Genomic DNA, 26,987 nt, shown 5'->3' with positions numbered 1-26,987 from the left:
TTGTTGCAAGATCACGTCGTGGATATTAATAATAAAAGCAACTTTCTGTAAACTAAAAATAAAAAAATCAAGTTGTAATTTGCAGTGATAATTTAATTTTGAGGTAAGTTTTTTTTAATTTACAAACGTCTCCGACCTTTCTACAAAAATCACATTGTTTTTTAAATAAAATATTTAAAAGTGCAACTTTTTAAAGTCTTTGTGATTTAATCATGGCATAAAAATATTTATTTTTATTTTATTTTTAAAAACACTTTTACCTTGATATATATGTATTTATAATCGAATTAGATTTTAAACACTAACATCAATTTATTATAATAAATAATAATAAAAAAATTAAAACAAATAAATAAATAAAATGGCGTGACACTATATAAATTACATTACATGTAATGTAATATCTATAGTAACACTGGCAATATGAGGTAACGCTATAAACGGTATAAACTCATGCTGCCAACACACAACCAGCATCTTATTATTATCGGGCAATTACAACCTATAATACTCCACACTGGCAAATTTAACTCGAGACTTTGTCGGGGTTACTGATGTTACTCTATGTTTAGGTATTTAAGCTTTCTTTCTCACATCAAGAAAAAATAAATGTAAAAAAAAAATTATTTGGCAACTTTGGCACATTTTTTTTTATGTGCCAATTTTTGGCACATAAAATGTGCCATTTCAATTGGCACATAATTTGTGCCAATATTTTGTGCCATTTTTTGGCACATTTTGTTTGGAACATTTTTTGTGCCAATATTTTGTGCCATTTTTTAGCACATTTTGTTTGGCACATTTTTTGGCACATGTGCCAAACGAACCCGCAAGCCCGTCTCTAGTTTTCGGTTATATGCCAGTAACTTTTTTTATTCCAAAATACGTAACTGCGATTGGTTAAAATTTGACGAAAACGCTTGAATGACTTCCCTCGCTTCTCGTGGAAATGAATTTTATTTTGATTCTACTAATGTTTTGGTTTATTTTTGTGCTACTGACTATGCTATAAAGAATTTAAAAACAAAGAATTGCAGTTGCACATATTTGTAATATAGAATAATGTTTTGATTTTTTATAGCTACATTTACCTATTCAGCTATTAGCACCATTTAACTAGACCACTTACTGACTTACAGCTTAAACGTTGTCAGGTTTTTAACATACAACAGTCTGACACTGACCATACGTACAAACATATCCTATCACCTACTGACAGTGACAGAAAGACACTACAGACAAGACAGAGTCAGACAGTACGCACTGGCACTGACACAGTCTGACAGTTGACCACAACCTTCTAATTTTAGTGGAAATTTATTCTAATTTTGAAATATATATATTAAGGTTTGAATTTATATACATTTGATATTATAGACTGCATGGATTGCATGCGTTAAATGAAAGGCATTTTTTTGCTAACTAGTGTATTTAAATGGTCATAGTTGTGGAAATAGAGCAGTTTTTGATGTAACTGTTGCATACAAGCATATAAAAGATATGCACATTCATGCATACCAACAAACCAAGAGTTTTTATTCTATGGAATAATTTATGTTTTTTGTAATTCTTGTAAAACATCAGATTAATGAATTAAATGTTTGTAAAATCTTTTCCTAATGCTATCACTAGCTGACTAGACAGCTAGATGTAACTAATACGCTTGGGCAATTAAAAAAATAATGTCTTGCAGAAATTTATACACAACAAAAGTGTTTGCATGCAGTGACACCTTACTTAACTATTAGATCAACTGCATAGTAGTGGCAAAATACCTTATGTCAAAAAAAATATCGTAGAACTATAAACATTTAGTATTGCAAGGGTATATAAGTTTATTGGCTAAATATTTTATTTTTGGTAGTTTGTTGGGGTAACCAGACACTTCGGCCCCCGGACACTTCGGCCCCCGGACACTTCGGCCCCCGGACACTTCGGCCCCCGGACACTTCGGCCCCCGGACACTTCGGCCCCCGGACACTTCGGCCCCCGGACACTTCGGCCAAAATTTTTTTTTCAAGACAGCGGGGATTTGGCATTTTAATTACCGCAATAAATTTTATTTTCGCGTAGTTATATACAGTTTTTTAGACAGTATTTGAAACAAAATAGGCAGTAAATTAATATTTTTTTTTAATAATAATGTGCAAGAACATGTTATCTTTCTTTTGCCGTGTCAATTTTTTAATTTTACAAACTAAAACCTATAAAAAACTAATTTTGAAAGCGCGCGCTTTCAGGTGACGGAGGACAATGCATAATGATATCTCGTATTTTGCCAAATAGTGCTGCCTTTCTAAACAATATTTGAAGAAAATAGAGCGTTAATTTTTTACACTGAGGATTATGCATAAATATGTTATCTTTCTTTTCCCGTGTCAATTTTTTAATTTTACTAACTAAAACCTATAAAAAACTTATTTTGAAAGCGCGCGCTTTTAGGTGACACAAGACGATGATGCATTATGATATCACGTGTTTTGCGAAATAGGGCCGTCTTTCTAAACGATATTTGAAGAAAATAGATCATTTTTTACACTGAGGAATGTGCATAAATATGTTATTAGTTATTGCTGGGGTTAATGTATATAAATTTATTTACTAAAACACAAAGAATAAAACGTTTAAAGAGTTGCCAAAAGATTTGTCCTGCAAAAAAACGGCGGGGAGTCGGCGATGAAATTCCCGTGTATAAAGTCAGCGTAAGACCATATTTTACCGATATTCAAAATAAAATTTTACATAAAATACAGTATATATAAAAGTTTTTATTGGTTGTTACGTTAATGACATATGTTGGTTTTTGGAATATTTATTTTTTTAAAGATTTTTGTTTCAATAACCTTTTTTAAAACGAAAGAAAGATGGGTGCTTTTGCCCTGCAAAATTTTATGACTAACATATGTCATTAACATAACAACCAATAAAAACTTTTATATATACTTTACTTTATGCAAAATTTTATTTTGAATATCGGTAAAATATGGTCTTACGCTGACTTTATACACGGGAATTTCATTGCCGACTAATGATCTATTTTCTTTAATTAATGATCTATTTTCTTTAAATATCGTTTAGAATGACGGCCCTATTTCGCAAAACACGTGATATCATAATGCATCATCGTCTTGTGTCACCTAAAAGCGTGCGCTTTCAAAATAAGTTTTTTATAGGTTTTAGTTTGTAAAATTAAAAAATTGACACGGGAGAAGAAAGATAACATATTTATGCATAATCCTCAGTGTAACAAATAAAAAATTAACGCTCTATTTTCTTCAAATATTGTTTGGAAAGGCGGCACGTTTTGGCAAAATACGAGATATCATTATGCATTGTCCTCCGTCACCTAAAAGCGCGCGCTTTCAAAATTAGTTTTTTATAGGTTTTAGTTTGTAAAATTAAAAAATTGACACGGCAAAAGAAAGATAACATGTTCTTGCACATTATTATTAAAAAAAAATATTAATTTACTGCTTATTTTGTTTCAAATACTGTCTAAAAAACTGTATATAACTACGCGAAAATAAAATTTATCGCGGTAATTAAAATGCATAATCCCCGCTGTTTTGAAAAAAAAATTTTGGCCGAAGTGTCCGGGGGCCGAAGTGTCTGGCATTCGTTTGTTGGAATATATGAACTCATGGCAATTTAATATTATTGATGTTAAAAATCTGTATTAGCAACACATATATAATATACTCAATGTTAGAATAAATATCCTAAAAGAAGTTTTGTAACATATGTTTGTATTTGTTTAGAATTAAGAATAGGGTTTAGGAAACATAGCAATATGGGTAAAATTAATCCTAAAAAAATGAAAGTTGCTGAGCTAAAGGCAGAATTGGAATCAAGAGAAATTTCAATTGAAAGGGGAATGAAGAAAGCAGATTTAGTAGGACTACTCATATCTGCATTGGATAGTAGGTTTTCGTATTTAATTAAGTCTGAAATATTTTAAACTAAAACTGAACATTGTAATAACAAGATTTTTTTTAAATTTGGTTTATATTTCTCAAGTATATATATTCTACTTTTCATTTAATATTTTGTATAAATATATACCAAACTTAAAAAAAACTGTGATTTTAGCCGAGTTTAGTTCTGGCCCAGATACTGCTGACGAATCATTGGTTAGTGAAATCGCGGATGATTTAAACACAACCGCACCAAGTGAAGGATATGAAACTGCAAAAGACGACACCATTAACAGTTATAAAGAGACTGAGGTAAGGGTTAAATATATGTATATATATTAAAAAAAAATTTAAATTTTGTTAAAAAAAATATGATATTACAATTTTTTAAGGTTGTTTTATTTTTGATTAGATTGGCAGTGAGTCTTTGGAGGAAGTTACTCAAGAAAATGAACCAAAAGGTAATTTTTAGTTGGGTTTAATAAGTTATTTAATAAATTAGACTTTCTTTAATCTACAAATGAAAAAGTTTTTAGGTTTGTTTTAATTTGCATTTTATAATGGAACTTACAAGAACTTTTTTGTTTATATTATATATACGTATGTGTATATATATTTATATGTGTTTAAAAATTTTATTAAAATAATTATATTTTTATTATTGAATTTTGTAGAATGATTAAATAAGAAGGTCAATTAAATCTGAGATAATTTTATTTGACAGATAAAGAGATAGTTGAAAATTTACCTGAGGAGCCTTCCGATATTAAACAAAATATTCCTGATTCTTGTGTTGAACAAGAAGCTGTACCTGAAATAGCTGATAGTGCAGCTAAACCCTCTGATCAACAAGATGTGGTCGACGATGAAAAAATAATGAATATTGAACAACCAAATGAGGAGGTTAATATCAGTTTAAGATTTTGTTAAATTTTTATTAGTTTATGTTGATTTGATTGTTAGAGGTTTAACCATTTCGTTATCAGTTCACCTATTTTCGTTTTGGATAAAGATTAAATAACAGTTTATATATAATTATAAATAGGACTGGCTAATTTTTTTTTTCTTGAAAGATTGATACAATCATTGTATTTTTGGTTGTAAAAAACATTATTAGAAAAACGGTTAGTCTTTTGTATGGTGTATGTCACTATAGATACTGGCCAATAGCAAATGACTGTTTATTAAAAAATTCCAACTTCTGGCATTGTACCTATTCACATTCTCCTTAATTTTTTTTAATAAAGATAATCGGTCAATTTTAACAGTTAAAAGCACTTTGATCAGTGTCAATGGCTTTACAATTATTTTTTATAAAATGTCATAATTTTTAATGGCATGAAAAAAAATATAACCAGTGCTTTGAACCTCGACTAATTTTCTGCTGAACAAACTTGTATGACTAATCTTATTGTTTTTAGGTAGAAAAACCTGCTGATAAACATGATGATACAACTGAACCAATGCAAGGTAATAAACTACTAGAATTGTAATAATGCATGTTAAATTAAACATTTGTTTTTAAATTAAACAAAAACATCGTTTTACTGAAACTTAGGTCAACATATTTTTTATAAATTAAAGGGAATTAGAATTTTTTAAAAAAAGTTAAATCTAAAGTGGATTATTCAAGTTTTAAAAAATAAATGATTTTCTGGTATGTTTATTTACATTAAATAATGTCCATTACGCTAAATGGTTTTTCCATGATATGACAGTTATCTGTTTTGTTCTAGTTCAAATCTTTTTAATTAACTTCGTCAATAAGTTTAAAATACAAATGCTGTTTATATATTTTTGTATAAAATATTGATAGTTGAGCAAACTGAAACAAAAGAAATTGAAGAAGATCAAACAGCAAAGGAAAGTTCTGTAACTGATTTGGAGCAGCCTACACCTGAACCTAACACTTCTGTTATAAATGACCACAAGGAAGTTGAAGAAGAAACAACATCAGCAATGCAAGATGTTGCTGAGAAAATACCACAAACAGAAGATGAAACACAAGTAAACAATGAGGAAACTTCTAAAAACCAAGATAATACTGCCGAAAATAAAGAGGATTCTGCAACAAAATTCTCAGGTTTTTAAATAACGTTTATATATATTATATATATTTTTTTAAAAGTATTTTTATGGTTAATATTTACTAAATTTAAATATGCCTACATCAAAATAAGAACTCTTAAAATTTTTAGAAGACATTGAATCAGAAAAAAATGAAAATTCTCGCAAACGAAGATTTGATGATGCTAATGAAAAGAAAAGTCGTTATGAAGACAGGTGAGTGGACCATCAGAAATGACCAAAAAAAATATTTTATTTATTTAGACTTGATAGTCATTTCTACTTTGTAGTTTAATTTAATAAGAATTCAACCAAAAGCACTTAAAAACAGAATTTTGTTATTCATAAATAATGTTAAAGCTTAAATACACCAATGGTGAAACGAATTTAAACCATGCAGAAAACAATATATATAATTTCACAATAAACTTTTAAAAGCTTTTAAATTTATAACTAAATTTTATCAATTTTAACATTTGTGTTGTTAAGGACTAAATTAATTTGACTTTAACGTCTTTTTAGATACGTTCCACCACCAGAAGAGCCAGTGGAGGAATTTGATGAAAGTTTAGTTGTTCTTGATGTATATGACAGCGATCTTAACATGAAGGTATAATATATAACTTATTTACCTACTTAAGTTATGGTGTAGAGTAGATCCAATCGTATAATTTTTTTTATTTTTGATGTAATTTATAATTTTGTTTAAAAAATTTATTATTTTAGCATAAAAAATACTTTTTTTAATTTGTTCCTACAATTCTCTATTGCACACCTTCATTGTCTACATTTATCTTTGGTGTGGAAATGTCAACTTCATAGCCTAAACATAGATTAACATAAGTTTCCCAGACCCAATTTTAAGATGACTTTGTCAGTTTGGAATAGTATAGATTGTATTATTTGATATTTATGCTTGATTGGTTTTTGGTTTGGTAGGATTTTATACTGTTTATAGAGCCTACTTAACAGGCGCTACAGCATAAAATCAAGACCTCGTGTAGTAAAATAAGTGTTCTAACCACTACACTACCCTGCCATTAAAACCAAGATAGTATTTTTTATATTAAACATGGTATTTTCCTTTATTACAGTTGCATCGCGATCGCTTGACTGCTCAAACGTTGACCCTGGAAGGTTTTGCTTACTTGTGGGGTGGCGCCCGGGCAACTTACGGAATTAAAGAAGGAGCTGTTTGCTTTGAATGTAAAGTAAGTTAAAAATTTAAATGTAATATTGATGAGTGATCATAAATTGTTAATTTTTGAAGGTAATTAGCAATGATAAGTGTCCTAAATCGGCAGATCTGTAATATGTAACAATTAGATATTGGGCCACAAATGATCATGCAAATGTTTGTGTTTATAAAATAATATGTAACAAAATCACTTAGAGCCATTTTTTTTGCTAATAAAAATTCTTCTTGCCTTTTTAATTTATACTAAATGTTACAGTTAAATATTTTAACAAGCATGTAAACAAGTTTTTAACAAAAAGGGTCAATCTTTTAGTAATTTAGTGACAATAAAGTTACTGATTTTTTCATGTGATCACAATCCCAAAGAAAATTAATTATTACAATTACAAGCTGATTTTAAGTATAAAAAACAGAGATTGGCACATTTTTTAATATTTAATTTACTAATTAAATTTACAATTGCATTTAGATAAGCGGTAACTAAATTTATTTATTGATTTAGTGAGATGTTTTTAAAAATTTGAGATTATTAAATAATTTTAAGTTAAAAAAATAATATTTTCAGTTAGTTGAAGACCATTCTGTACGACACCTTCCTTCAACAGAAACAAATCGTCACATGATCAGACTCGGTTGGTCGACCAATGACACGTCGCTAATGTTGGGTGAAAGTAATTTGTCTTACGGTATATGTAGAAGCGGGAAAGCAGTGACTAATGCAACTAGTACTGATTTTGGTGAGGTCATAAATGAAGGAGATGTGATTGGGTGTTATTTGGTAAGTCTTTACATGTTACATTGCTGTAAAGTATACCTTTTTAGGTGTAAACTATTGGTTTTATACATTACCTTAATAATGAAAAACATATTGGTTTAAAAATTTTTTTAAATATATAAAACAAAAAAACATGATCTATGTATAATTTAGCATAGAGGATGATATATATACATTTCTATAAGTATGTACTATAAATGTATGTATATCTGTCAATGCACACGCTTAAAAATAAAAAAGGTTGCTATGTGCAGGTAGATTAGTTGTAATTTCTATTTAAGTACAGCAATTAAAATGGATTTATAATGCATAATGGAGTGGTCTTTTAAAAATAATTAAAATTCTAATTCAATTTAAGGACTTCACTGATCAAGAAAAGTTCAAGATTTCTTACACAAAAAATGGAGTCTTACTCGGAACAGCATTTCACGAGGAAAAAGAAAAGTTAGAGGGAAAAGCATTGTTTCCACATGTATCATGTAGAAACATGACGGTCGAGTTTAACTTTGGCTTAAAGGTAGATATCCAATTTTTTTATTATTTTTTAACTTTTTTGGTAGGGATTTTGTTTATAGTGTTTATGAAATTAGTTTTATGTAAAATGTATCAAATTGACTTCCATTCTTTGATTTAAACATATTACACAACTCATTTTAAGTAAATGCCCTTGTTTAACCCGCATAACTGATGTACTAAAGTAATCAAACTTTGTGTCTAATAATTATTTAGGAAAACGGGTACAGATGGTATTTTTTCGAAGTAACATAATTAAAACACTATATGCACAAAAAATATTTGATGTAAAATTTAAATTAAAAAAGTTATGGCAAACTTTATTAAAAACGACCACTAATTACCTCCATTGACTTTATTTAAATTTTAGGAATCGATATTAAATTAATTCTTACATGTACCTAATTTTTACACACCTATTTAGTACACTAAAATTTAGTATACTAAACCTATTTAGTACACTAAATAGATATTAAAAAAAACTTAAATAATAAATAACAGGAAGAACCATTTTTCCCCCATCCTGAAGAATTCAATAAATTTTGTTATCTGTCTACTATTCCACATGAAGTAAGAGTGAAAGGAGCAGAAAGGCCTAAATGCAGAAAGGAATGTGAGGTAAATATTTAATCACATTTTTTTTTATAATTAATGTATTTCAATATTTTAACTTAATTCTACTAACAGAAACTGATTGTTTAAGTTTATAAACTGTGCATATGCTGATTTTTTGCTAAAAAAGTTATTTACTTCTATAAATAAGAGATTATTCAACTATAGAAACCATTGTTCCTATATGAAATTGTTGAATTGTTATTTTTCATTAATTGCAACATATTTACTTACATCTATAAAAATTTTACCTTGACACTGATGTTTTTAATTAAATTAATTTAATTAATGCGACATAATGGGGCACAAAAATGACCTTTATCACAAACCTAAAAGTCTATATATAATAAAGCTTAGGATATATACATGGTTTACCATGCCCTTGTATAGGGATACATATATATATATATACAGATATATACATATACATGTTTGTATGCTTGATTTAAAAGCATTGACCATAAAAAAACCTTGCATTTGTGGTTTATCACAGAGAAATATCAGTTGCAAGTTGCAAACATTTCAAGATAATAAAAATGCATCCTATTGGGTAGTGGTAGGCATTTGACTAGTAGAACCAAGTACTTTAGAACTTGAGTAACAAGCAACATTTTTGATTTAAGGTTATTATGTTGTGTGGACTACCTGGTGCAGGAAAAACCTTCTGGGCAAACAAGCATGTAAAAGAAAATCCAAATAAAAAATATCAAGTTTTGGGAATCCACGATCTTCTAACTAGAATGAAGGCAAGTGTAATTTTTTGTTTAAATTAATGATAGTAATAAAAATGTTTTGGTTTTATATGAAGTTGGATATTAGGATATTGTCAGCTGGAATTTAAATCGGTTAAAATTTAAATGTTATTCTAAATCGAATTATAAAATATCAGATAAAAAGCTTTATAAAAAATGGAAATTTTGCAAATGGCCTAAATTTTAGGAGATTTATTTATTCAATTTCATGGAATATTATTAACAATCTTAACAAAGATAAAAAAAAATGTTTATTTATATTAATCATAGTTAGTAAACAACTTCTAAATTTTAATAAAATGGTTAAATAGCAAAGAGAAATGTGGTAGAACAAATAAGTTAATTACTATTTTGTTTAAACATTACATTAAATAGTCACACTTACATTTTTTTAAAAAAGCAGACAGTTTAATATTTACGATGGATTTCATTACAAAAGAATATTCAAACTTTTTACATCGATTTATTTTGTAGGTTACAGGATTAGATGAAGAAGGAAGAACACCAGAGAGTTTAATGCAACATGCTAGCAATTGTCTCAACAGACTCTTTCAAGTTTCCAGCAGAAAGAATAGGAACTTTATTTTCGATCAGGTAAAATTAGTTTTTCGAATTTCATTAACCAAAAATTTTTGTCACAGTTTCCGAATTTGAAAAAAGCAGCTGCTTTGAGAACAATTAAAGATATTATTGTCTTAGGAAAAGAGACCTTATGTTATATCATTTATATTATTTGGAATATAAAATGTCCATTGTAAGAAATTTTTTTTAATGGAAATAATTACACATAAATGTTGCTTATAAGCCACAGAAATGCTTTGTTAATACCAAAGAAAATTTTTTACTATATTTTAAATATTTTTTTAACTAATATATTTTAAATTAAATTTGTGACTGCATAAAAATATGTTTTTCTGTAATCAAAGTAACAACACTTGTCCAAAAAGCAATATGCAGTCTAGTAAATTGTATGTATATATCTAAAAAATATTTAAAAGATATTCATTTGTTTAAAACATACAAAATATTCAGTTCGTTTTCTATGATTAACTACTTTTTTTTAAATATTATTTTTTTACTTCATGATTTTAATTAAATTACAAGTTTTTTTGATTTAACAAAAGAATGTGTTTATATCTGTGTAAAGTTAATAAAATTAAGTAAGTTTTTTATTCAAACTATTTTTAATTGTTATTTATATTTGTAAATTTTTTTTTAATAATTTTGTTACCAAGTTATTTGGGTGTTTTGAATTCTTAAGAAATAATTTTCCTACAATTTTGGGTTCAATCAAAAGAACAATATTTTTCTAAAAATAGTTGGGGTAGGAAGGAAGGGCATTTATATCCACATTTTATTGTGTTGGTATTTATTTTAAATATTTTTGTACAACACTTTATGTCATGGCGGCCATTTTGTTGCCAGACCATATATATATAAACCTAAAAGTTAAATTAAAGGTCTGCAAATAAAAGTGTTGTTAATTGTGTTTTACTTGATGACGTTTATTTTCACAGATTACAAGGTAAGTAAATCCTTTTTTTTATATATATTATTAAAGTGTAGGTGTGGTGTTGCCATTCTTAAACAAATACCAGCCATTCATAATGTCTTGTTTTATTTCTCTTTCATATTACTCTGCCATCTTAATGAAACCACCACTACCTATGTGCAATTAGACAAACGTGTTTGCCTCTGCGCAAAGGCGCAAATTGCGTGCATTTGAGGGTTACCAGCGCAAGGCAGTTGTAGTTGTGCCTGCTGACGAGGAATTTAGGATCAGGTTGGAAAAACACATTAAAGATGAACAAAAAGAAATACCTGATATGGCCGTTTATGAAATGAAAGGTATTTTGTTCAGAGCCACTTTCACAGTCCTGGTCTGGGTTCATTTACTCACCAACAAACAAAAAACTGGGACTTTATGTGGTTCTTGTAGCAATACAAGACTAAGAGTGGGCAGAAAATAAAAAAGATTTATTTAATTCGTGAAAAAATCCAAATTTTAGCATTTACTGCCCACTTGTCCTGCAACGGAACATAAGTGTTAACTAAAAAAAATTTTATTGCAGCAAACTTTACAATGCCTGAGGAAGGTGATTTGTTTGACGAGGTGATTTTTGCTGAACTACCCAAGGATGAAGCGAGCAAATTAATCGAGCAATATCGAGATGAAGCAAAGAAAAAGGGTCCACCACCAGAAAAAAGATTTAGAGGTTATGCTAATTCTAGTTTTTAGTTTTTAATTTTGTTTATTGTTATTGATAATTGTAAAGGATTTGATTCTGAATATGAATTAAACTGCAAGTTTAGTTAAAGTTTGTTAAAGTAAAAAATACATAATCACAAAATAAATATTAATTGAGAATATATTGCAAAAACTAGAAAATATTTCTTGTTTGTCATTAAGTTTACCCATTTTAAAAAAAAAATTTTTTATTCTTTAAACTGTGTTTAATTAGGCAAATTAGTAGAATTTTATTTTCTCTTAATAAAAAATATATTTCTTTGGCATTTAGGAAAATTTAATTTAAATTCTACTATGTTAAAATTTAAGGTGGGTTTGATGACCAACAAGGAAGTTGGAATAATCGTGGAGGAATGATGCAGAGACCTCAATTTCGGGGAGGTAACAGGGGTGGTTACAACAACTTTGGAGGGGGAAACAGGGGAGGGGGTGGATTTGGAGGTGGTAACAGAAGGAATCAGGGCAGCGGGTGGAATAATAATAATAGAGGAGGAGGAGGAGGAGGAGGTGAGTAACTAAACAACATCCTTACTTTTATTTATTAGTAAAAATTTTTTTTTTTCATTTTATGTTAATGTTTAAATTTTTTGTGTTTTTACTGCTAAATGGTGATGCAGAAATGTGTTTTTTGTTTGAGCAAATCTTGTGGCAACAGTGCAGCTCAAACCCAAAAATTTTTCATGTTATAAAGTATCATATTTATGTAATGGAGCTTAGTGGATGATATATATATAAACATATATTTAGGTATGTCTGTTTAATTTAAGAGTACTAAAATAAAAAAGAACGCTGTTTGTGGTGCACAGGAAAATAACAACTGGCTTATATTACTAATTGTCAAAACTTCTTTAAAAAACACAATATTCTGTAGGTGGAAATTGGAATCGAGGATATGGGAACCGAACAGAAAACTCTGGAGAAAATAGAGGTGGTATGAATCGAAATAACAGAGGAGGATTAAACAATAAAAACTATGACAGAAATATGGGCAATAACTACAAGTCAGTTTATATTGTTATAGTAATGGGAAATCTATATTTAAATCCTTGTGTTATAGTTTGATAAAAATTATGATTAAATTTGTATTTTAATTTTTTTTTGTTTTAGCAATCGAAATCAAAATCAGGGTAGACAACAACAGAACAATAGACAACAAAACTATGGCCAGAACAGAAACCAAGGCCAAAGACAGCAGGTAAGATTTTTCTCGCAAAAAATGCTACTTTAAATTAATAGCTTTTTAACACACTTAACTCTTTTTTTTTTAACACACCTAACCTTAACATTTAAGGTTTATGAAAATGTAAGGCCAACAGCGTGGTGTAGTTGGCAGAACACTTTTTTTTCTTACATGCGGTCCAGTGTTTGATTCCTGCTGCATTCAGGAGTAAGGCACTGTATACGATATAAACTTCTGCTAAGCAAACACTTATTTAGCAGTGTATATTTATTGGGCAATTTTTATCAATAATATCCTTAACTGCCAAAAGCAACATGAGACTTGGTAGGGTTAATTGATGTTACTCAATGTTTAGGTCATGAAGTTGCCCTTTTCACATCAAGAATAATTAAAAATTGAAAAAAAATTAGTAGTAGTAAACTATTTAGTGTATAATTTATATTTGCAAGTTTCTTTAATACATACCTATTAGGCGTCAAGTTACAACTACCATCAAGCCTACCAGCAACAAACTGCACAGCTATCTGCACAAGCTAATACTCAACGTCAGCAGCAGCAGCAGCAACAACAACAGCAGCAAGTGCAGGCACAGCAAACCTTACAACAACAGACAACCCAACAACATCAGCAAACTCAGCAAGCATATCAACAACAAGCCTACAATGCCCAAGCAGGACAGGTATACTTTATTGTTTTTCTAATTTTAAGATGTTTTTTTCATTAAAAAAATTTTTAATTTGTGTAAACTTTATTTTGTTTCTTTAGCAATCAAACCATATGACAAATTGAAAAAATTATGGAAATTTGTTGTCAATAAAATTTTCAATAAAATTTAGTAAGATGGTTGCAAAAGCAACCTGGTAGAGTTAAGTTTTGCAAGTTTACCAGATTTGTATATTTTACACAAATTAGAAATCCATATGATGTAACTGAATGTTTAGTCCTGTGTTTAGATTTGTATATCATGTAAAATAATAAGTAAATCACTTTTAACGCAATTCTTTTCTAAATTTTTTTCATTATTTATTTTAGCCGGATTATACTCAACAATGGGCGCAATATTACCAGCAACAAGCAGCTCAACAGCAACAACAAGCCGCGGTAGCTGCTGCCACTGCTGCACAATACCAAAATTACTATGCCAGTTACCAGCAAGCATATGGATCTAATCCTTCGGGGGCTAACGGTGCACCACCGCAGTAAAACTTTTTTGAATACACGGCCTTGTACGAAAATGGCTGCATTGCGTTTTTTTTTATAAATAGCGAGAACTGCGCCTAAAAAACTTGTTTTGTATTAAAGAATTCAAATGTGTATCGTGATTTCGTAGACAGTTTAACAATACAATCTAATTGAATTTTTTTACAATAAAATTTGTTAATTAGTTGCATTGTACGTACCAACGTCTTATACTGTCACATACATAAATGATTAGAACACTTAAAATTGTATTTTTAAAAGTTAAAACTCAAGATCATAGTAAACCGTAAATGCATTTTTAGAAATATTCATTTGTTTTTATCACTCGCCAGTTCAGGCAACGACCCTTACATTACGTCAGGTTAAGGGCTTTAACAAAACTTGAACGATACTTTTTTGGCTTAATTGATTTTTTATAAATTTAGGGCTGAACAAATATTTTTTAATAAAAATGCTGTTTTTATAAAATATTACTATAAACTTTTTATCATTTTTAAATTGTGCAAAAAAATTGTTTGACAACACTGAAATCGGAAAGTTTTATTTTCTCGTAAATCTTCAAATAAAGAAAACGGAAATGAACCCGAATGAAGTTATTAAGTACCAATAGGCTGATAGGCCAACCCGACTTAGTTTGTTTCTAATTAAACGAAACCAACCTTTTTAAATGTAACTTATTTATGTTAAATGGTAAATTATGGTGGATAAATTCAAGCTTGTTTTAAAACTCTAAAAAATTACCGCGATCAGTCAGTCGGTTCGAAATTTAGTCAGATTGTTATAGAATAAACTGCATATTTATCTAAAAACTTTTTACATTATAGCTTGTTTTAATCAATTTTAACGCGTTATTAGACTTTTTAATTTTTAATATATTACGAAAAGAAAGACGATAATAAACTCCTATAATTAATGTTTTAAAGTCTGTCAGTCGGTAACTGTAAGTGGATATTTAAAAAGAAAATTTATGCTTCTTCACTTTTAGAATTTATTTAAATTAGTCTAAGTTTTAAATAAACTTAAATTATAAATCTAAAAATGTGGACTGTTGAAGGGTCTAGTTAGATTAATATATATCCTAATTTAAAAGAAATGCAAAAGAACAAATCAACTTTGTAAAAAATGAAATTAGCTCATACTCTTAGTCTGTTAGGTATAAATTAGTTAGGGTTAGGTTTAAAATTTAACAATCTTTTTATGCTCTAAACAGCAGTATTTTTTATTAGTGTGAGTTTTAACTTAAATTGCCATAGTTAATTCAGGAAGTTATTTAGCCTGGATTACCTACAAATTGCGTAATTAAATGGCATCTTGCTAGTTTAGACTAGTTACCTTTTAAATATTTTTTTTTTCTAAATCTTTATTTTCATTCTTAGGTTTTTTACTAGCCTAAGTTTTTTTTTTTTTAAATAAGTTACCTAACTAATGATCGTTTTTTTGGTTAATTAGGATTTATTAGAATTGACTATGTTTAACTAAAAGTAAAATCTTAGTGGATGTTTTATTGATTTATAAAATTATAATCATTAGCAAGAATGGATAAGGATAATAATCAATCAGGATTTTCGTCTTTCGCTGAAAGGTTTGTTGTTATTAATTTAGTGTTACAAGTTTTGGTAAATTACATATTATCCTTTATGTATAATTTTGTTATGGATTGATATGCCTTTTTAATTTAACAGCCGGTTTAGTAAGGAGTAGGTAAACTGGTAAACTAAGTGGATCAGTTGGAGTTTACAGTCCCTCCAAAAATTAAGGACAAAAATAAAATAGAAATTTATGAACTGTAATATGGATTAATTATTGCCAATATAGAATAACAATAACTTATTATCAGGTATATAGTGAATTTAAAGTATATATACATATTAAGGGTTAGTGCATAGATTTATTTTAAAACAACACAACTATAGAAGTAATAAGAAAACTGTGAAGTAAAACTGTTCAGCCAAGGATTGTAACTAAAACTAAACCACATTATTAATACAAACTCAAGGTGTTTAGTTTATAGGTATTGTAGGAAAAACTCCTTTAAAGTAATTTACAAGTTTACAGGTATTTTTTCATAAATGGGACATATTTTTTTAAGAATATAAAACTTGTTTTCAGAGGACGGGTCAAAATAGAATTCAATGTCTATTATTTGGTAGAATATTGTTTAGTTGTCTAAACAAGAATAAATTGTGATTTAACATTAATAACCCATTTGGTGTAGAGATAAATTAGTTGTATCTTAGAAACCAAAAAAGGTTAAAAACAAAATTAGTTTTAAATACCTTTTGCACTGCCTCTTCAAGTTATAGCTAAATAATAATTGATTTTTGTAATAGCAAAATTTTGTTCTGATGACAATAAAAAACAATTTTTGCGTAAAATTTTAAACTCTTTTCTATTTTAACTTTTTAAACAAAGTTTTTTGTAACTTGGATAAATTAAACAAAAGTTTTTAACATTAACATTGCATAGAAATATTAAACTGTATGAAATTAAGTTTAATATAGAAAAACAAGATAAATATGTTTTTTTATGCAAGGCTAATGGTTACAAAATACCTTTTAATGCCATTTACTCCAGCTTTTGTATTTGTATTGTTTAGATTGGGAAGTAAGAGAGAAAGAGGAAATAGGGACCATAACAAAGACCACAGGTTGGTAAATTATTAATAAATGTTGCGCTATGTATACTTTATGTTTGTCTACTTAACAGGTATATAATAGAAGCTAGGTTTATTTTTTCTTTTATTTATTAAAATGGCTGATGGATAAAAAAATTGTCTATTTTTTTTATTAATCATGTATTGAAATGTGCTACAAGAGCTAAATACTTACTTACAGACTTGGTAATTTTTGTTTTTTTTATAGTAAGAATAAGCTTTTATTTTCTTGTTTTAGATTAAGTAAAGCTAGTATTGGACAGCCAATTAAAATGGACAAGAATGCGCAAGATGTTATGGATAATTCTAATCTTGGAGGTAATTTCGATTGCAAGCTTTGCACTTTAATTTTGATTTGGATGTATATACTTCTGTTTTTTTTTTTTGCCACCAGAGGTAGTAACAGTGGTTAAGGTCATACCATGACTGTTGTTTATCACTACAGATATTATGTTGTAGTGAAGTCTTAGCATTACTTATCAGTGTTGAATACATATAAAAAAGACAAAATTTGTCTTTTGTGTAATCACACAGTTGTTCTACTTGAATCCAAATAAATATATAAAATAAAAAATTTATTGGTATATATACTGGGGGTGCATTTATTTTTTGCAGATTATTTTATCCACATGTTTGTTAGTAACAAAAATTACTAAAAATTTATTTTTATAAATTTTGTTGTTAAACTGGTGTTCATGTTTAAGAGATACATTTTGTTGTTTATTTTTTTAATGTTACCTTAATTGGATTGTTATAATATAGGTACACCATGTATGGTGATGAAATGTGTAATAGTTCAACGTGATGAGAATGGTTATGGTCTAACAGTTAGTGGTAACAACCCAGTATTTGTGCAATCTGTAAAAGAAGGTATATGTTTTAATTATTTATTGTCTATTAAAAATTTGGTAGGATTTTTTTAATCAAAAGTTTATATATATTTATTTATAAATTTGCACATTTTTTGATAAATTCCTCGAAAATAACATACATTTATATTAAACTATATATACATATATATTTCTGTTTTTATGCATAACTAATAGTTTTATTATATTAATTCTACATATTTATGTGGAAATGTTAGTTTATTTTTTAATAAACCTTTCAATTTAATATTCTTGTTTAAATCTAATTAATTAATATTTTATATAATTTTTTTTAAATTGCCAACTAAATTTAAAACAAACCCAAATTGTTTAAATATTGTATATTTATATATAATGTTAACATAATTTTATTATACGAATATCACATTTATTATGTTGGTGACATAATTGGCATGTTATTTGACTAAAGAAATAAACATATTATAAAAATAAAACTATGATAGTCTTTAATTTTTTATATTAACTCAGATGGTGCCGCTCAAAAGGCTGGAGTTTTACAAGATGACAGAATAATAAAGGTAGACCTTTTTTTTGTTAAACAATAAAATTTGTATGTCGCTTCTTTTATTAAATAACATAATTTAGACTTTAATATATATACATTGATTTTAAAATAAAGCTTTATTCATTTTTATTTTATTTGCTTAAACTTATTTGCCTTAGTTTTATTTCTATTATTAATTTGCTTTAAAATTCATTTTAGTTAGATTGTATTGGTTCAAATTTTGCTCAAAAGTATCTATTAATTTTTAAATTGTTTAAGTGCAACATTAAAACTTTCCCTTAAATATTATTTTAATTTACAGAAAAAATATTAGTGTGAATAGTTTTATATAAATTAATATTAACAGATAATTATTTGTGGTAATTGATTTGATCCGTAATTCCATGCTGGATTTTATAAGGAAATCTATTATTTTGACCTTTAATAAATTATCTAAACAATAGACTCTCAATACAAATATTTATTTACAACAGAGAACAAGACTTTCTGTCTCTGTGAGGTATTATCGATTTGTAAATTATTTATTGGTTCAATTGCCTTGTGTTGATTTCAATATTAGTTTTTACTAAAGAAGCTGTAGACATATATACCTTTATTTGCTTAGAAGTGTAAACAATAATAAGTAAAGTATTTCCATTTTTAATAGTGGTTTGTGATACAGCTTTTCTTGTATGCAGCTATTTTAGGCTTGATTATAATATCAACAGATTGACATACCTTTATCATATGTAATAAAAATTGTTTAAAATGTAGCCTGTACTTGTTAACCAATGGGTATTTTTATTAAATGCTTTGTACTCTAAATTTATAACATCGGTAAATATTATACATAAGTTTGGTTTGTGATACCCACTATTGTTCACCTGTTAAACTATCTTTATGTTAGGAATAGAACTTTTGTCTCATTTATTGTACAATAAGTTTATACTTTAGCAAAATAGTTTAAATAAATAGCCTTTAAACATAAGTTCTGGTTCTCATTATTAAAATTATTTTGTTTATAAAGGTTAATGGTGAGAAGGTAGTAAACTGCAACCATGTTGAAGTTGTAAAAATGATCAAAGGTAAAAAATTTGCAATTTTATTAGTTTAATATTTTGTTTTACCATATTGTGTAGTTTAAAAAACTTTTTACAGTATCATTGAATAAAATTTTAACATTTAACTTTATACTTATAAACAAATGCTCAACAATTTTTTTGGATTTATATATTTTTTAACAAAATTTATTATTCTTTATTCATATTTTTTTAATATTTATTTTCAGAGGGTGTGCTAGTATAAGATGGGGGTTTATTTTGCAAAACTAAAATTTAATTTAAAGATTCTGAATAAAACGACTTAGTTATTTTTAGGGCCTTTAAATATTTTTCTAAAATAATAAAACAATTGTCATTTTTGGTTTATTTTCTTTGCCAAATTCATAAACTTTTTAATCAACCTAAGCATAATACTTAACAGAATCAGGATTAAATGTTGGTTTTGTTTCCTTAATTGATTTAATATATTTTTGTGTATTTAGCGGATAGTTACGTTGCCCTCACTCTTCTCGGCCTTCCAATTTCATCAAATACCAACAGCCCTCAACCTACAAACAGTGAAAACACAACTTCAAACAATAATCAAAATTTTGCTCCTAAGCAGAATAAGGTTTGAATACTGTATTAATTTCTCTGGTTTTAGCAGTTTTAAAAAATTTTTCACACATCTTACAAAAATTAAAAAAAAATGGTAGCCTATTGATTTTATTATGATTTAAAAAAATCAAATAAAGCATTAATTTCATTTAGCAAGCATTTTTTTATTTGTTTATATGTGTTTATAATTTATAACACTTCAATTTTATAAAATTAGAAGCATGCATTTTTTGACCAAAAAGTCGATACAATTAAGAAAATGTTAGAGCAAGAAAAAGATGAAGTGGAGGTATTTAATGTTTTGTGACTATTGTTGTTATTTTACCGTTTTAATTAAATGTTATCTTGCGATTTTTGATTTGTTAAAAGCCTGTTGCAATTAGAAAATCAATTTTTACCAAAATTTTATCAAATTAATTTTCCATGCTGACATTTAGTTGATATTTTGTAAACTAAGTGTTAATTTTAAGGCTTAATGTTTATATAAGATGATTCCTGCCTAATTGCTGGTTTTCTTGAAAGTGTAGACTTGAATTTGTTGTAACCTCTAATTAATTAATTTTATGACGCAATAAGACCACTTATTTTATCTTTTTAGTGTAAACTGCTCACTTTATTATTAAAATTTATTTTATAAACTTTAAATATAAGTTAATTTTATTTTAGTTATGTTCATTTAGACTAACTCTTTAACACATTGTTTTAAGTAGTATTCACTTGATAATGAGCTGTATAAAAATGATATATTATAAGCATAAGGCATTGGCAAAAAAAAACTTTTTTCATTGGTTTAATTTTGTTGCAGAGAATAAAAGAAGAATATGCAAAAAATCCAAGCCAAAAATTGTTGATGGATCTGGGTACTGCTCAGAAGTTAAAACAAGATCTTGAAAAACAACTTTGGAAGGTTTGTCAACTTAAATAAACATATAGATTTACTTAATTTTAGAAATATTGACTAGATTGTTAATTTTTAAAATATGATCTGTGATATTTTACTGGGCTCCTATAAAGTATACTGAATCAAACCCTAACACATTTGGAATCTATTTAATCATTATTATTTTAAATATTGTTAAAATAAATTAAAATGCCCCCCCCCCCTTTATTTTTGTGTTAAACCGAGTTGAATTTTGTTAGGGTTAACTGTTTGTAACTAATTTAGTAAGGTTTCTTTTGTAGTTGTTTTAAATATATCTAACAGGTATTAACAGGAAAGTGGTAAATAATTTTTGTTAAATAGAAAAAGGTATTTTTGATGAATAATAAATTAATGTTGATAAAAATACTTTTTCAAGCAAAATGCCATTTAATTTATTGGGTATAATTTCATCCTTTGTTGATAAATAAATAAATGTTAGTCATATTTACTTTAAATCAAATTGGTCTTAGTTTAAAAACAATATGTCAATTTTTTTTCATAAAATTTCTGCTGCTAGTTGGAGCAAGTTAGCATTTTAAAATTAAAATGTTAATTTGACCACTGTGAGTGCTAAAGAGTTACAAAACAGAAAAGTTTTAAAAAAGAAAGTAGTAAAATGAAAGAATGTATTTTATATAAAAATATTTGTTGAACTTTTAGCAAAAACTTTAAATTTAAACTCTTCCATAAAAATTAGTTCACTTTTTCAGGTCTGCACTATAACTATGAAATTTGTTTATTTTAACTTTTATGATTTACTGTACCTTAAATTAAGTGTATTAGTTAGCTAGAATTTTCTATTCTTAATATAAAAACTGTTTATTCTGATTTTCACAATTTGGTTTTGATGAATTTAGGTTGAGAGTACAAAGAATAAAAACAATATGGAATCAATTGTTCAACAATCCTCCAACAATTTAATTGTGACCGATGTAGATGAAACTACAAGTAAGTTAATATAAATATTTTTTAATAAAATGCATTACCTCCTTTATCTATTAAACTTATGTTTGACCATTCAGATCTAAATTAAACTAGTCTAGCTTTGATCTTTATATAACAAAACTTAGTGGTTTTTTATGTATGCCTGTCTAACTTAAAGCCCTTTAAAATAAATAAAAACAGCTGTTTGTGGTGACTGGGTAACTTATTACAGATATATTGTCTGCAAGTTAAAATTTTATTTTGGCAATTGAAATGTAGCCCATGGGGTGGGACAATCGACCAAAGTTAATAATGTCAGGAAAGTGAGTGGGTGTTTAATTGTAGTAAAACATTAACAAATTTGTTATAAAGAATTGTATTATATTGCATCTCCTATCTTTGTTTTATACACTTGTTATGCTAACAGTGTTTTACCATCATATTTTAAAATATGTTTGTATTTCTATACCATCTTGTTATTTTTTATTAATTTGTAATAAAAAAATTTATATACATTTTAAAGCAAAACAACTTTCTGATCGTAGTTGAAAAAAACTTCAGTTATGTTATAAATCTAGTTGTTTTAGTAAAGAATTTGTGAGTGTTTTTTTATGACCAGGTCTTAAAACTCAGAATCGATGTTTAGTTAGTTGGTTATTAAATAACATCATTTAAATAATATTTTTTAATGTAACTTAACAAGTAATTAAGTCATCAGCCTAGGATTGCCAAATTTTCTTTTTAACAAATTACTTTCCCTTTTAGATAAATTAATATAGTTTTAAAAGAAGTTTACCAGGATTAATGTTGTGGTTAAAGTCAGTTGCTATGTATAAGCTCATAAATTGATGTTTAACATAAATTTCCTTATCAGCAACCCAATCTGTTTCGACTTGTGTTAGTTTCACTGTTTTTAGTTGGGTTAGTATAGATTTAAGACAGCATTGTACAGGTTATATCTAAAGAATTGTTAGTTAAAAAATTGTCCACTACTTTTATCAGGATTTAGTAAATAATTGGACTAGGTTACCAATATTTTTTTGGAAGTTTATCAGAACATAATACAACAAATAATAATGCATTTTAACTTGCAACTTGCAAAATTAAATTATTTGAAATATTTTAGTGAGTTAAGAGTATTATTTCATTTTTTAATTTTTTATGTGTAATGTATATATTTTATAATTTTTAGATTGTTTGTTATTGAATTTTTAGGGCATTACCTAATTTTTAGTATGACAGCATTAGTGACGTTTACGGCAACATAGTACACACTATTCAATAACGTTATGCGCATAGAAAGGCCTTGTAAAAGGAAATGGTACAGAGAAACTAGTGAGGGTTTTCACTTCCTGGCAGCCTGGCCTGACTAACAGAAGGAGTTGTAAGGAAAAAACTATGAGACTACTTGACCGCAGTTGTTTATTTGTTTACCCAAATTAATAATAATAATAATAACATTAATAACAGTAATTCCCTGTTATAGTTAGCTTTTTAACAAAGGAAAATTGCATAGTTGTGTAATGTAGAGTATGTATATATAAAATAAACTTATGTCAATATGAGGCCGGTTGTTTTTAAAGCCACAACACCAAATAACATTCAATTGCAAAGTGAGTTGGTTAATATTATTATTTTTACATACATATTAATGTTGTCAGTGTATTGATGTTAATATTACCTGTTGTTATGTAATACAATTTGACAAATGATAGACAAAAAAGTTTTTATTTTTTATGGGACTTCCAATTTTTCAAAATGTAGAATTTTTAAAATCTGTCTTTAGTTTTTGCAACTGGCAAATTTTGTTTAGTTTCAGAACAGTCAAAGATGTATTTCATTTGTTTTGGAAATTAAGCTAAACTGCAGACTAGCTTTTAATGCCAATTTAATGACTGTATACAAAAATGCTAACTGTTAAAAGCTTGTTGGTTAAACATGTCACACATGGGATTTTAACTAAAAAATCTTTATTTTGGACAGCTTTTTTTTGTATTGAATATTTATTTTTAACTGAATTGAATATTTATTTTTCATTTACATTTTTAGATGTAGAAAACATGGATGGACAACCTCCACTTATTGAAATGGAGGACTCAACACCTGACAATGTTTACACACATAAGGTTGTAAGACAATTTTTATTTATTTACACAACTTTTTTCATAATATTAAGTTAAAACTTTTAATAACTCTAAATGAGGGGATTTGAAAAGTGTTTTAATGCTTACAGTTTTTTTTTAAAGTAACGGTAGATGTATTATTTTTTAATTTTTCTAGTAGCTAAACTGTTAAATGATGTACATTGTTAGCACAGGTTATTTATTATTAATTTAACTTAAATATATCCTTATTTTATTTGTGAAACTGGCATAGTGATAAAATATGCTTCGGAATGTAATACAATTTATTGTGTGTTACGTTAATATTAGACCCTTATAGGTGTAACTCTTTTAAATGTGTATTTGTGAAATTCACGTATAGTATAGCTTATATAAACTAGTCTATGCCTATGCCCTTTACTTTTTTTTCAAACCCTTTTTAAGTTTTACACAGTTTAAAAAAGCGCTTATTTTTTCTCCTATTTCAAAACACTTGCTTTTAACAACAAATATAAGTTCAATACTTCAGACTTATGTCGTCAGACCGCCTTCTAATATTTCAAGTGTTTTATTATGCGACCAATTTAAGGTTGCCGGACTTACCAAGTCAGACTAGATCAATTACATGCTGTAGATCACCAAATATTTTAGATGTTTTAAGAAAGTTGCATTTGTTAAATTGTTGAATTTAGGGTAGGTTATAGCTTATTGTAATATTTCGTTAAAGTGTGTCGTACCCTATTTTTCGGGTTTGGCAGCTTTGTAAAGATAGGTATATATATTAAATTATCTTTTTAGTTTAGCTATAAATGTAAGTGTTCTTTAGTGGGTAGATATATTTGCATTACAATAACGGAAAATTGATAAATTACTATTTGTCAAACCATGTAAGGCTAAATAAATTGACGAAAGACAAACATGTTAAAAGCTAGCGATGTATTTTTGTATGTTGGCTGTTTTGAAGTAATAAATTCAATAATCGCAAGAAAAGACAAGATAGAATACAAGCGGTTAAAGATATAGCAAAAATTTATATTATTAGACCTTTTTTTATTTATTTACAAGTAAAAATGTCTAAAATATGCCTTTTAAGGTGGCAGAAAGCTGTTGCACAGTAAAATTTAAGTTTGGTTTGGTTAGTATTTAAAATATGTAAAACAGTATAAAACTTAGCTAACAATAGTTAAATCATTGAAATGTGTATAATTTTATGGAAACATTGCTATAAAATTTTGTCAACCAATCCTTAACTTTGACTTTTATTTAACAACACACCCCTTTCATAAAAGATACAATGTTATAATGTTATAATCGTTTGTTTAAGGGGTGAGACCTAACTATAAAAAATGTTCAAAGATCGTACATTTATTAATGATCAACCCAGTGTAGAGATGTGATTTACCTTCCGACTGTTAAATCGAACAGGAATTTACCCCTTTTGTAATGTTTAATCTACCCGCGGACGACTATTTTGTTTGCGATAATTAAACTCGTTTAGTAGTCACGCGCGTGGTGTTATATGGGTAACCTTTCAATGTTGAAACATGCAAGGAAAGGTTTTTTTGGCTATTGTTTGGTTTGTATTGTATTTAAATTTTGAGATGGTGTAGATTTACTTTAAATGCAGCCTAAGCAATTAAAAATATATAGTTAGAAAATAAAACAGCCCTAATGCTGTTATCAATAACTAGCAGATTTTTGATTAAAATTAAGACTAGATTTACATATAATTTTATTGTATTTATTTGTTAGTCAAGTTTTTTTTTTCTAATTCATTATTAAAGTCAAGTTTAGTTATCGACCAACACGTAGTTATGACATCATAGCGTTTTCCTGTGACGTCACAAAAATCCGACAACTCTAAACTGACTTAAGACATGTAATTAAAAAACGATAAATTAAAATTCAACTTAACTTTAATCGTTTTTATTATATTCTTTAACACCTAAGCGTGTGAAATGCATTCTAAATTTGGGTATTAACAAAATAAGACAATTTTTAAGTTATTATTTATTATTGATAATTTAGGTTTTATATTAGTAAATCTACCCTTACTTTTCAACTGGTTTAAAAAATATTTCGCCTTAAGCATGTCACTTATCTGTTTTGGAGGTTCTTATTTATTTTAAGTAGGGAATTTTATTCCTATATTTTGTTACATTGTACAGACTAAATGCATTGTTTGCCGCACTTCTTTAGAATTGGTAGGTAGAAAAATAAAACGTTTCTTAGTTCAAGTCCTCAAGCAAGCCTGTTTTAAAATTTTGTTTAAAAAAATTGTATAAATTCAGTTTTTATAAAACTATGATTTCAAAATTTAACCTTAAAATAGTAGAACCTAAGGCCGCGTAGGTTTTTATTTAGACTGGAGCGTTATTATCCGGTATACCCGATAAAGTTTCACTAGTTAATAATAATATTCTCATATACAGTCAGTTAGTTTTTTTCAAGCGCATTTGTTATATTTAAAAAAAGCGGTTAGATGTAATTTTAACAACAAGAATAAACGTACAGAATTGATCACTTTTTGGACAGCAATTTGTGTTTAAAATATCGTTTTAATTTTTGACGTCATTTTGTTCTTACGAAATGTAATTAATAAACCTAACTTTACCCGCGTCACTTAATTGAATTAAAGTTCGATAATAAGGATCAATCTGTAATAAATTACTCTAAACTGAAATTAAAGACATAATTATTTTATTATTTGTCGACGTTATAAAGTAAATTTCAGTGGTTACTAGTAAGTTTAAAGCTTATTGTTTCTTGTTTAAGGTTAAGGAAATGATTTTTACGTTTGGGTATATTCAGAATAAAATGTAAAACATATTGAAATATTTTCTATGCAGTTTAGCTATTAATATTTTTCCCAAAAGAGAGTGCTTTTTAGCTTTA

The 26,987-nt window shown here is 27.3% G+C and overlaps 2 protein-coding genes across 5 annotated transcripts in view; both read left to right on the top strand.

The window, feature by feature from the left end:
• The first annotated feature begins 3,762 nt into the window (after positions 1-3,762).
• Positions 3,763-15,035, top strand: LOC145753745 (uncharacterized). 2 transcript variants are annotated; one of them, XM_082570186.1, is made up of 21 exons: positions 3,763-3,920; positions 4,090-4,226; positions 4,327-4,375; positions 4,639-4,817; positions 5,336-5,384; positions 5,731-5,997; positions 6,116-6,197; positions 6,504-6,591; positions 7,076-7,192; positions 7,745-7,957; positions 8,313-8,471; positions 8,969-9,085; positions 9,703-9,825; positions 10,306-10,425; positions 11,511-11,679; positions 11,904-12,047; positions 12,389-12,586; positions 12,951-13,080; positions 13,187-13,274; positions 13,732-13,938; positions 14,292-15,035. In XM_082570186.1, the coding sequence occupies exons 1-21, from the start codon at positions 3,791-3,793 to the stop codon at positions 14,460-14,462; spliced, it is 2,937 nt and encodes a 978-aa protein (XP_082426312.1). In that variant the 5' UTR covers positions 3,763-3,790; the 3' UTR covers positions 14,463-15,035. The 2 variants fall into 2 exon arrangements, with proteins under 2 accessions (XP_082426312.1, XP_082426310.1); XM_082570184.1 differs by having other exon boundaries at positions 6,113-6,197.
• Positions 15,036-15,908: 873 nt separating this feature from the next.
• Positions 15,909-26,987, top strand: part of LOC145752657 (rho guanine nucleotide exchange factor 12-like) — a 30,236-nt gene continuing 19,157 nt past the window's right edge. For 2 of the 3 annotated variants that reach the window (XM_082568961.1, XM_082568962.1), the window contains exons 1-11: positions 15,909-16,041; positions 17,056-17,106; positions 17,351-17,430; positions 17,875-17,982; positions 18,471-18,520; positions 19,514-19,571; positions 20,030-20,157; positions 20,362-20,433; positions 20,950-21,051; positions 21,924-22,014; positions 24,040-24,116. In XM_082568961.1, the coding sequence (XP_082425087.1) occupies positions 15,995-16,041; positions 17,056-17,106; positions 17,351-17,430; positions 17,875-17,982; positions 18,471-18,520; positions 19,514-19,571; positions 20,030-20,157; positions 20,362-20,433; positions 20,950-21,051; positions 21,924-22,014; positions 24,040-24,116 (864 nt within the window). In that variant the 5' untranslated portion in view covers positions 15,909-15,994. Of the gene's footprint in view, positions 16,042-17,055; positions 17,107-17,350; positions 17,431-17,874; positions 17,983-18,470; positions 18,521-19,513; positions 19,572-20,029; positions 20,158-20,361; positions 20,434-20,949; positions 21,052-21,923; positions 22,015-23,474; positions 23,604-24,039; positions 24,117-26,987 lie in introns of those variants that run through there. The other variant, XM_082568963.1, reaches the window with a different exon arrangement.

Source organism: Corella eumyota, chromosome 5 (assembly GCF_963082875.1).
Source record: "Corella eumyota chromosome 5, kaCorEumy4.1, whole genome shotgun sequence".
NCBI classification, from domain to species: domain Eukaryota; kingdom Metazoa; phylum Chordata; class Ascidiacea; order Phlebobranchia; family Corellidae; genus Corella; species Corella eumyota.
This window is presented reverse-complemented; position numbering and strand designations above follow the sequence as displayed.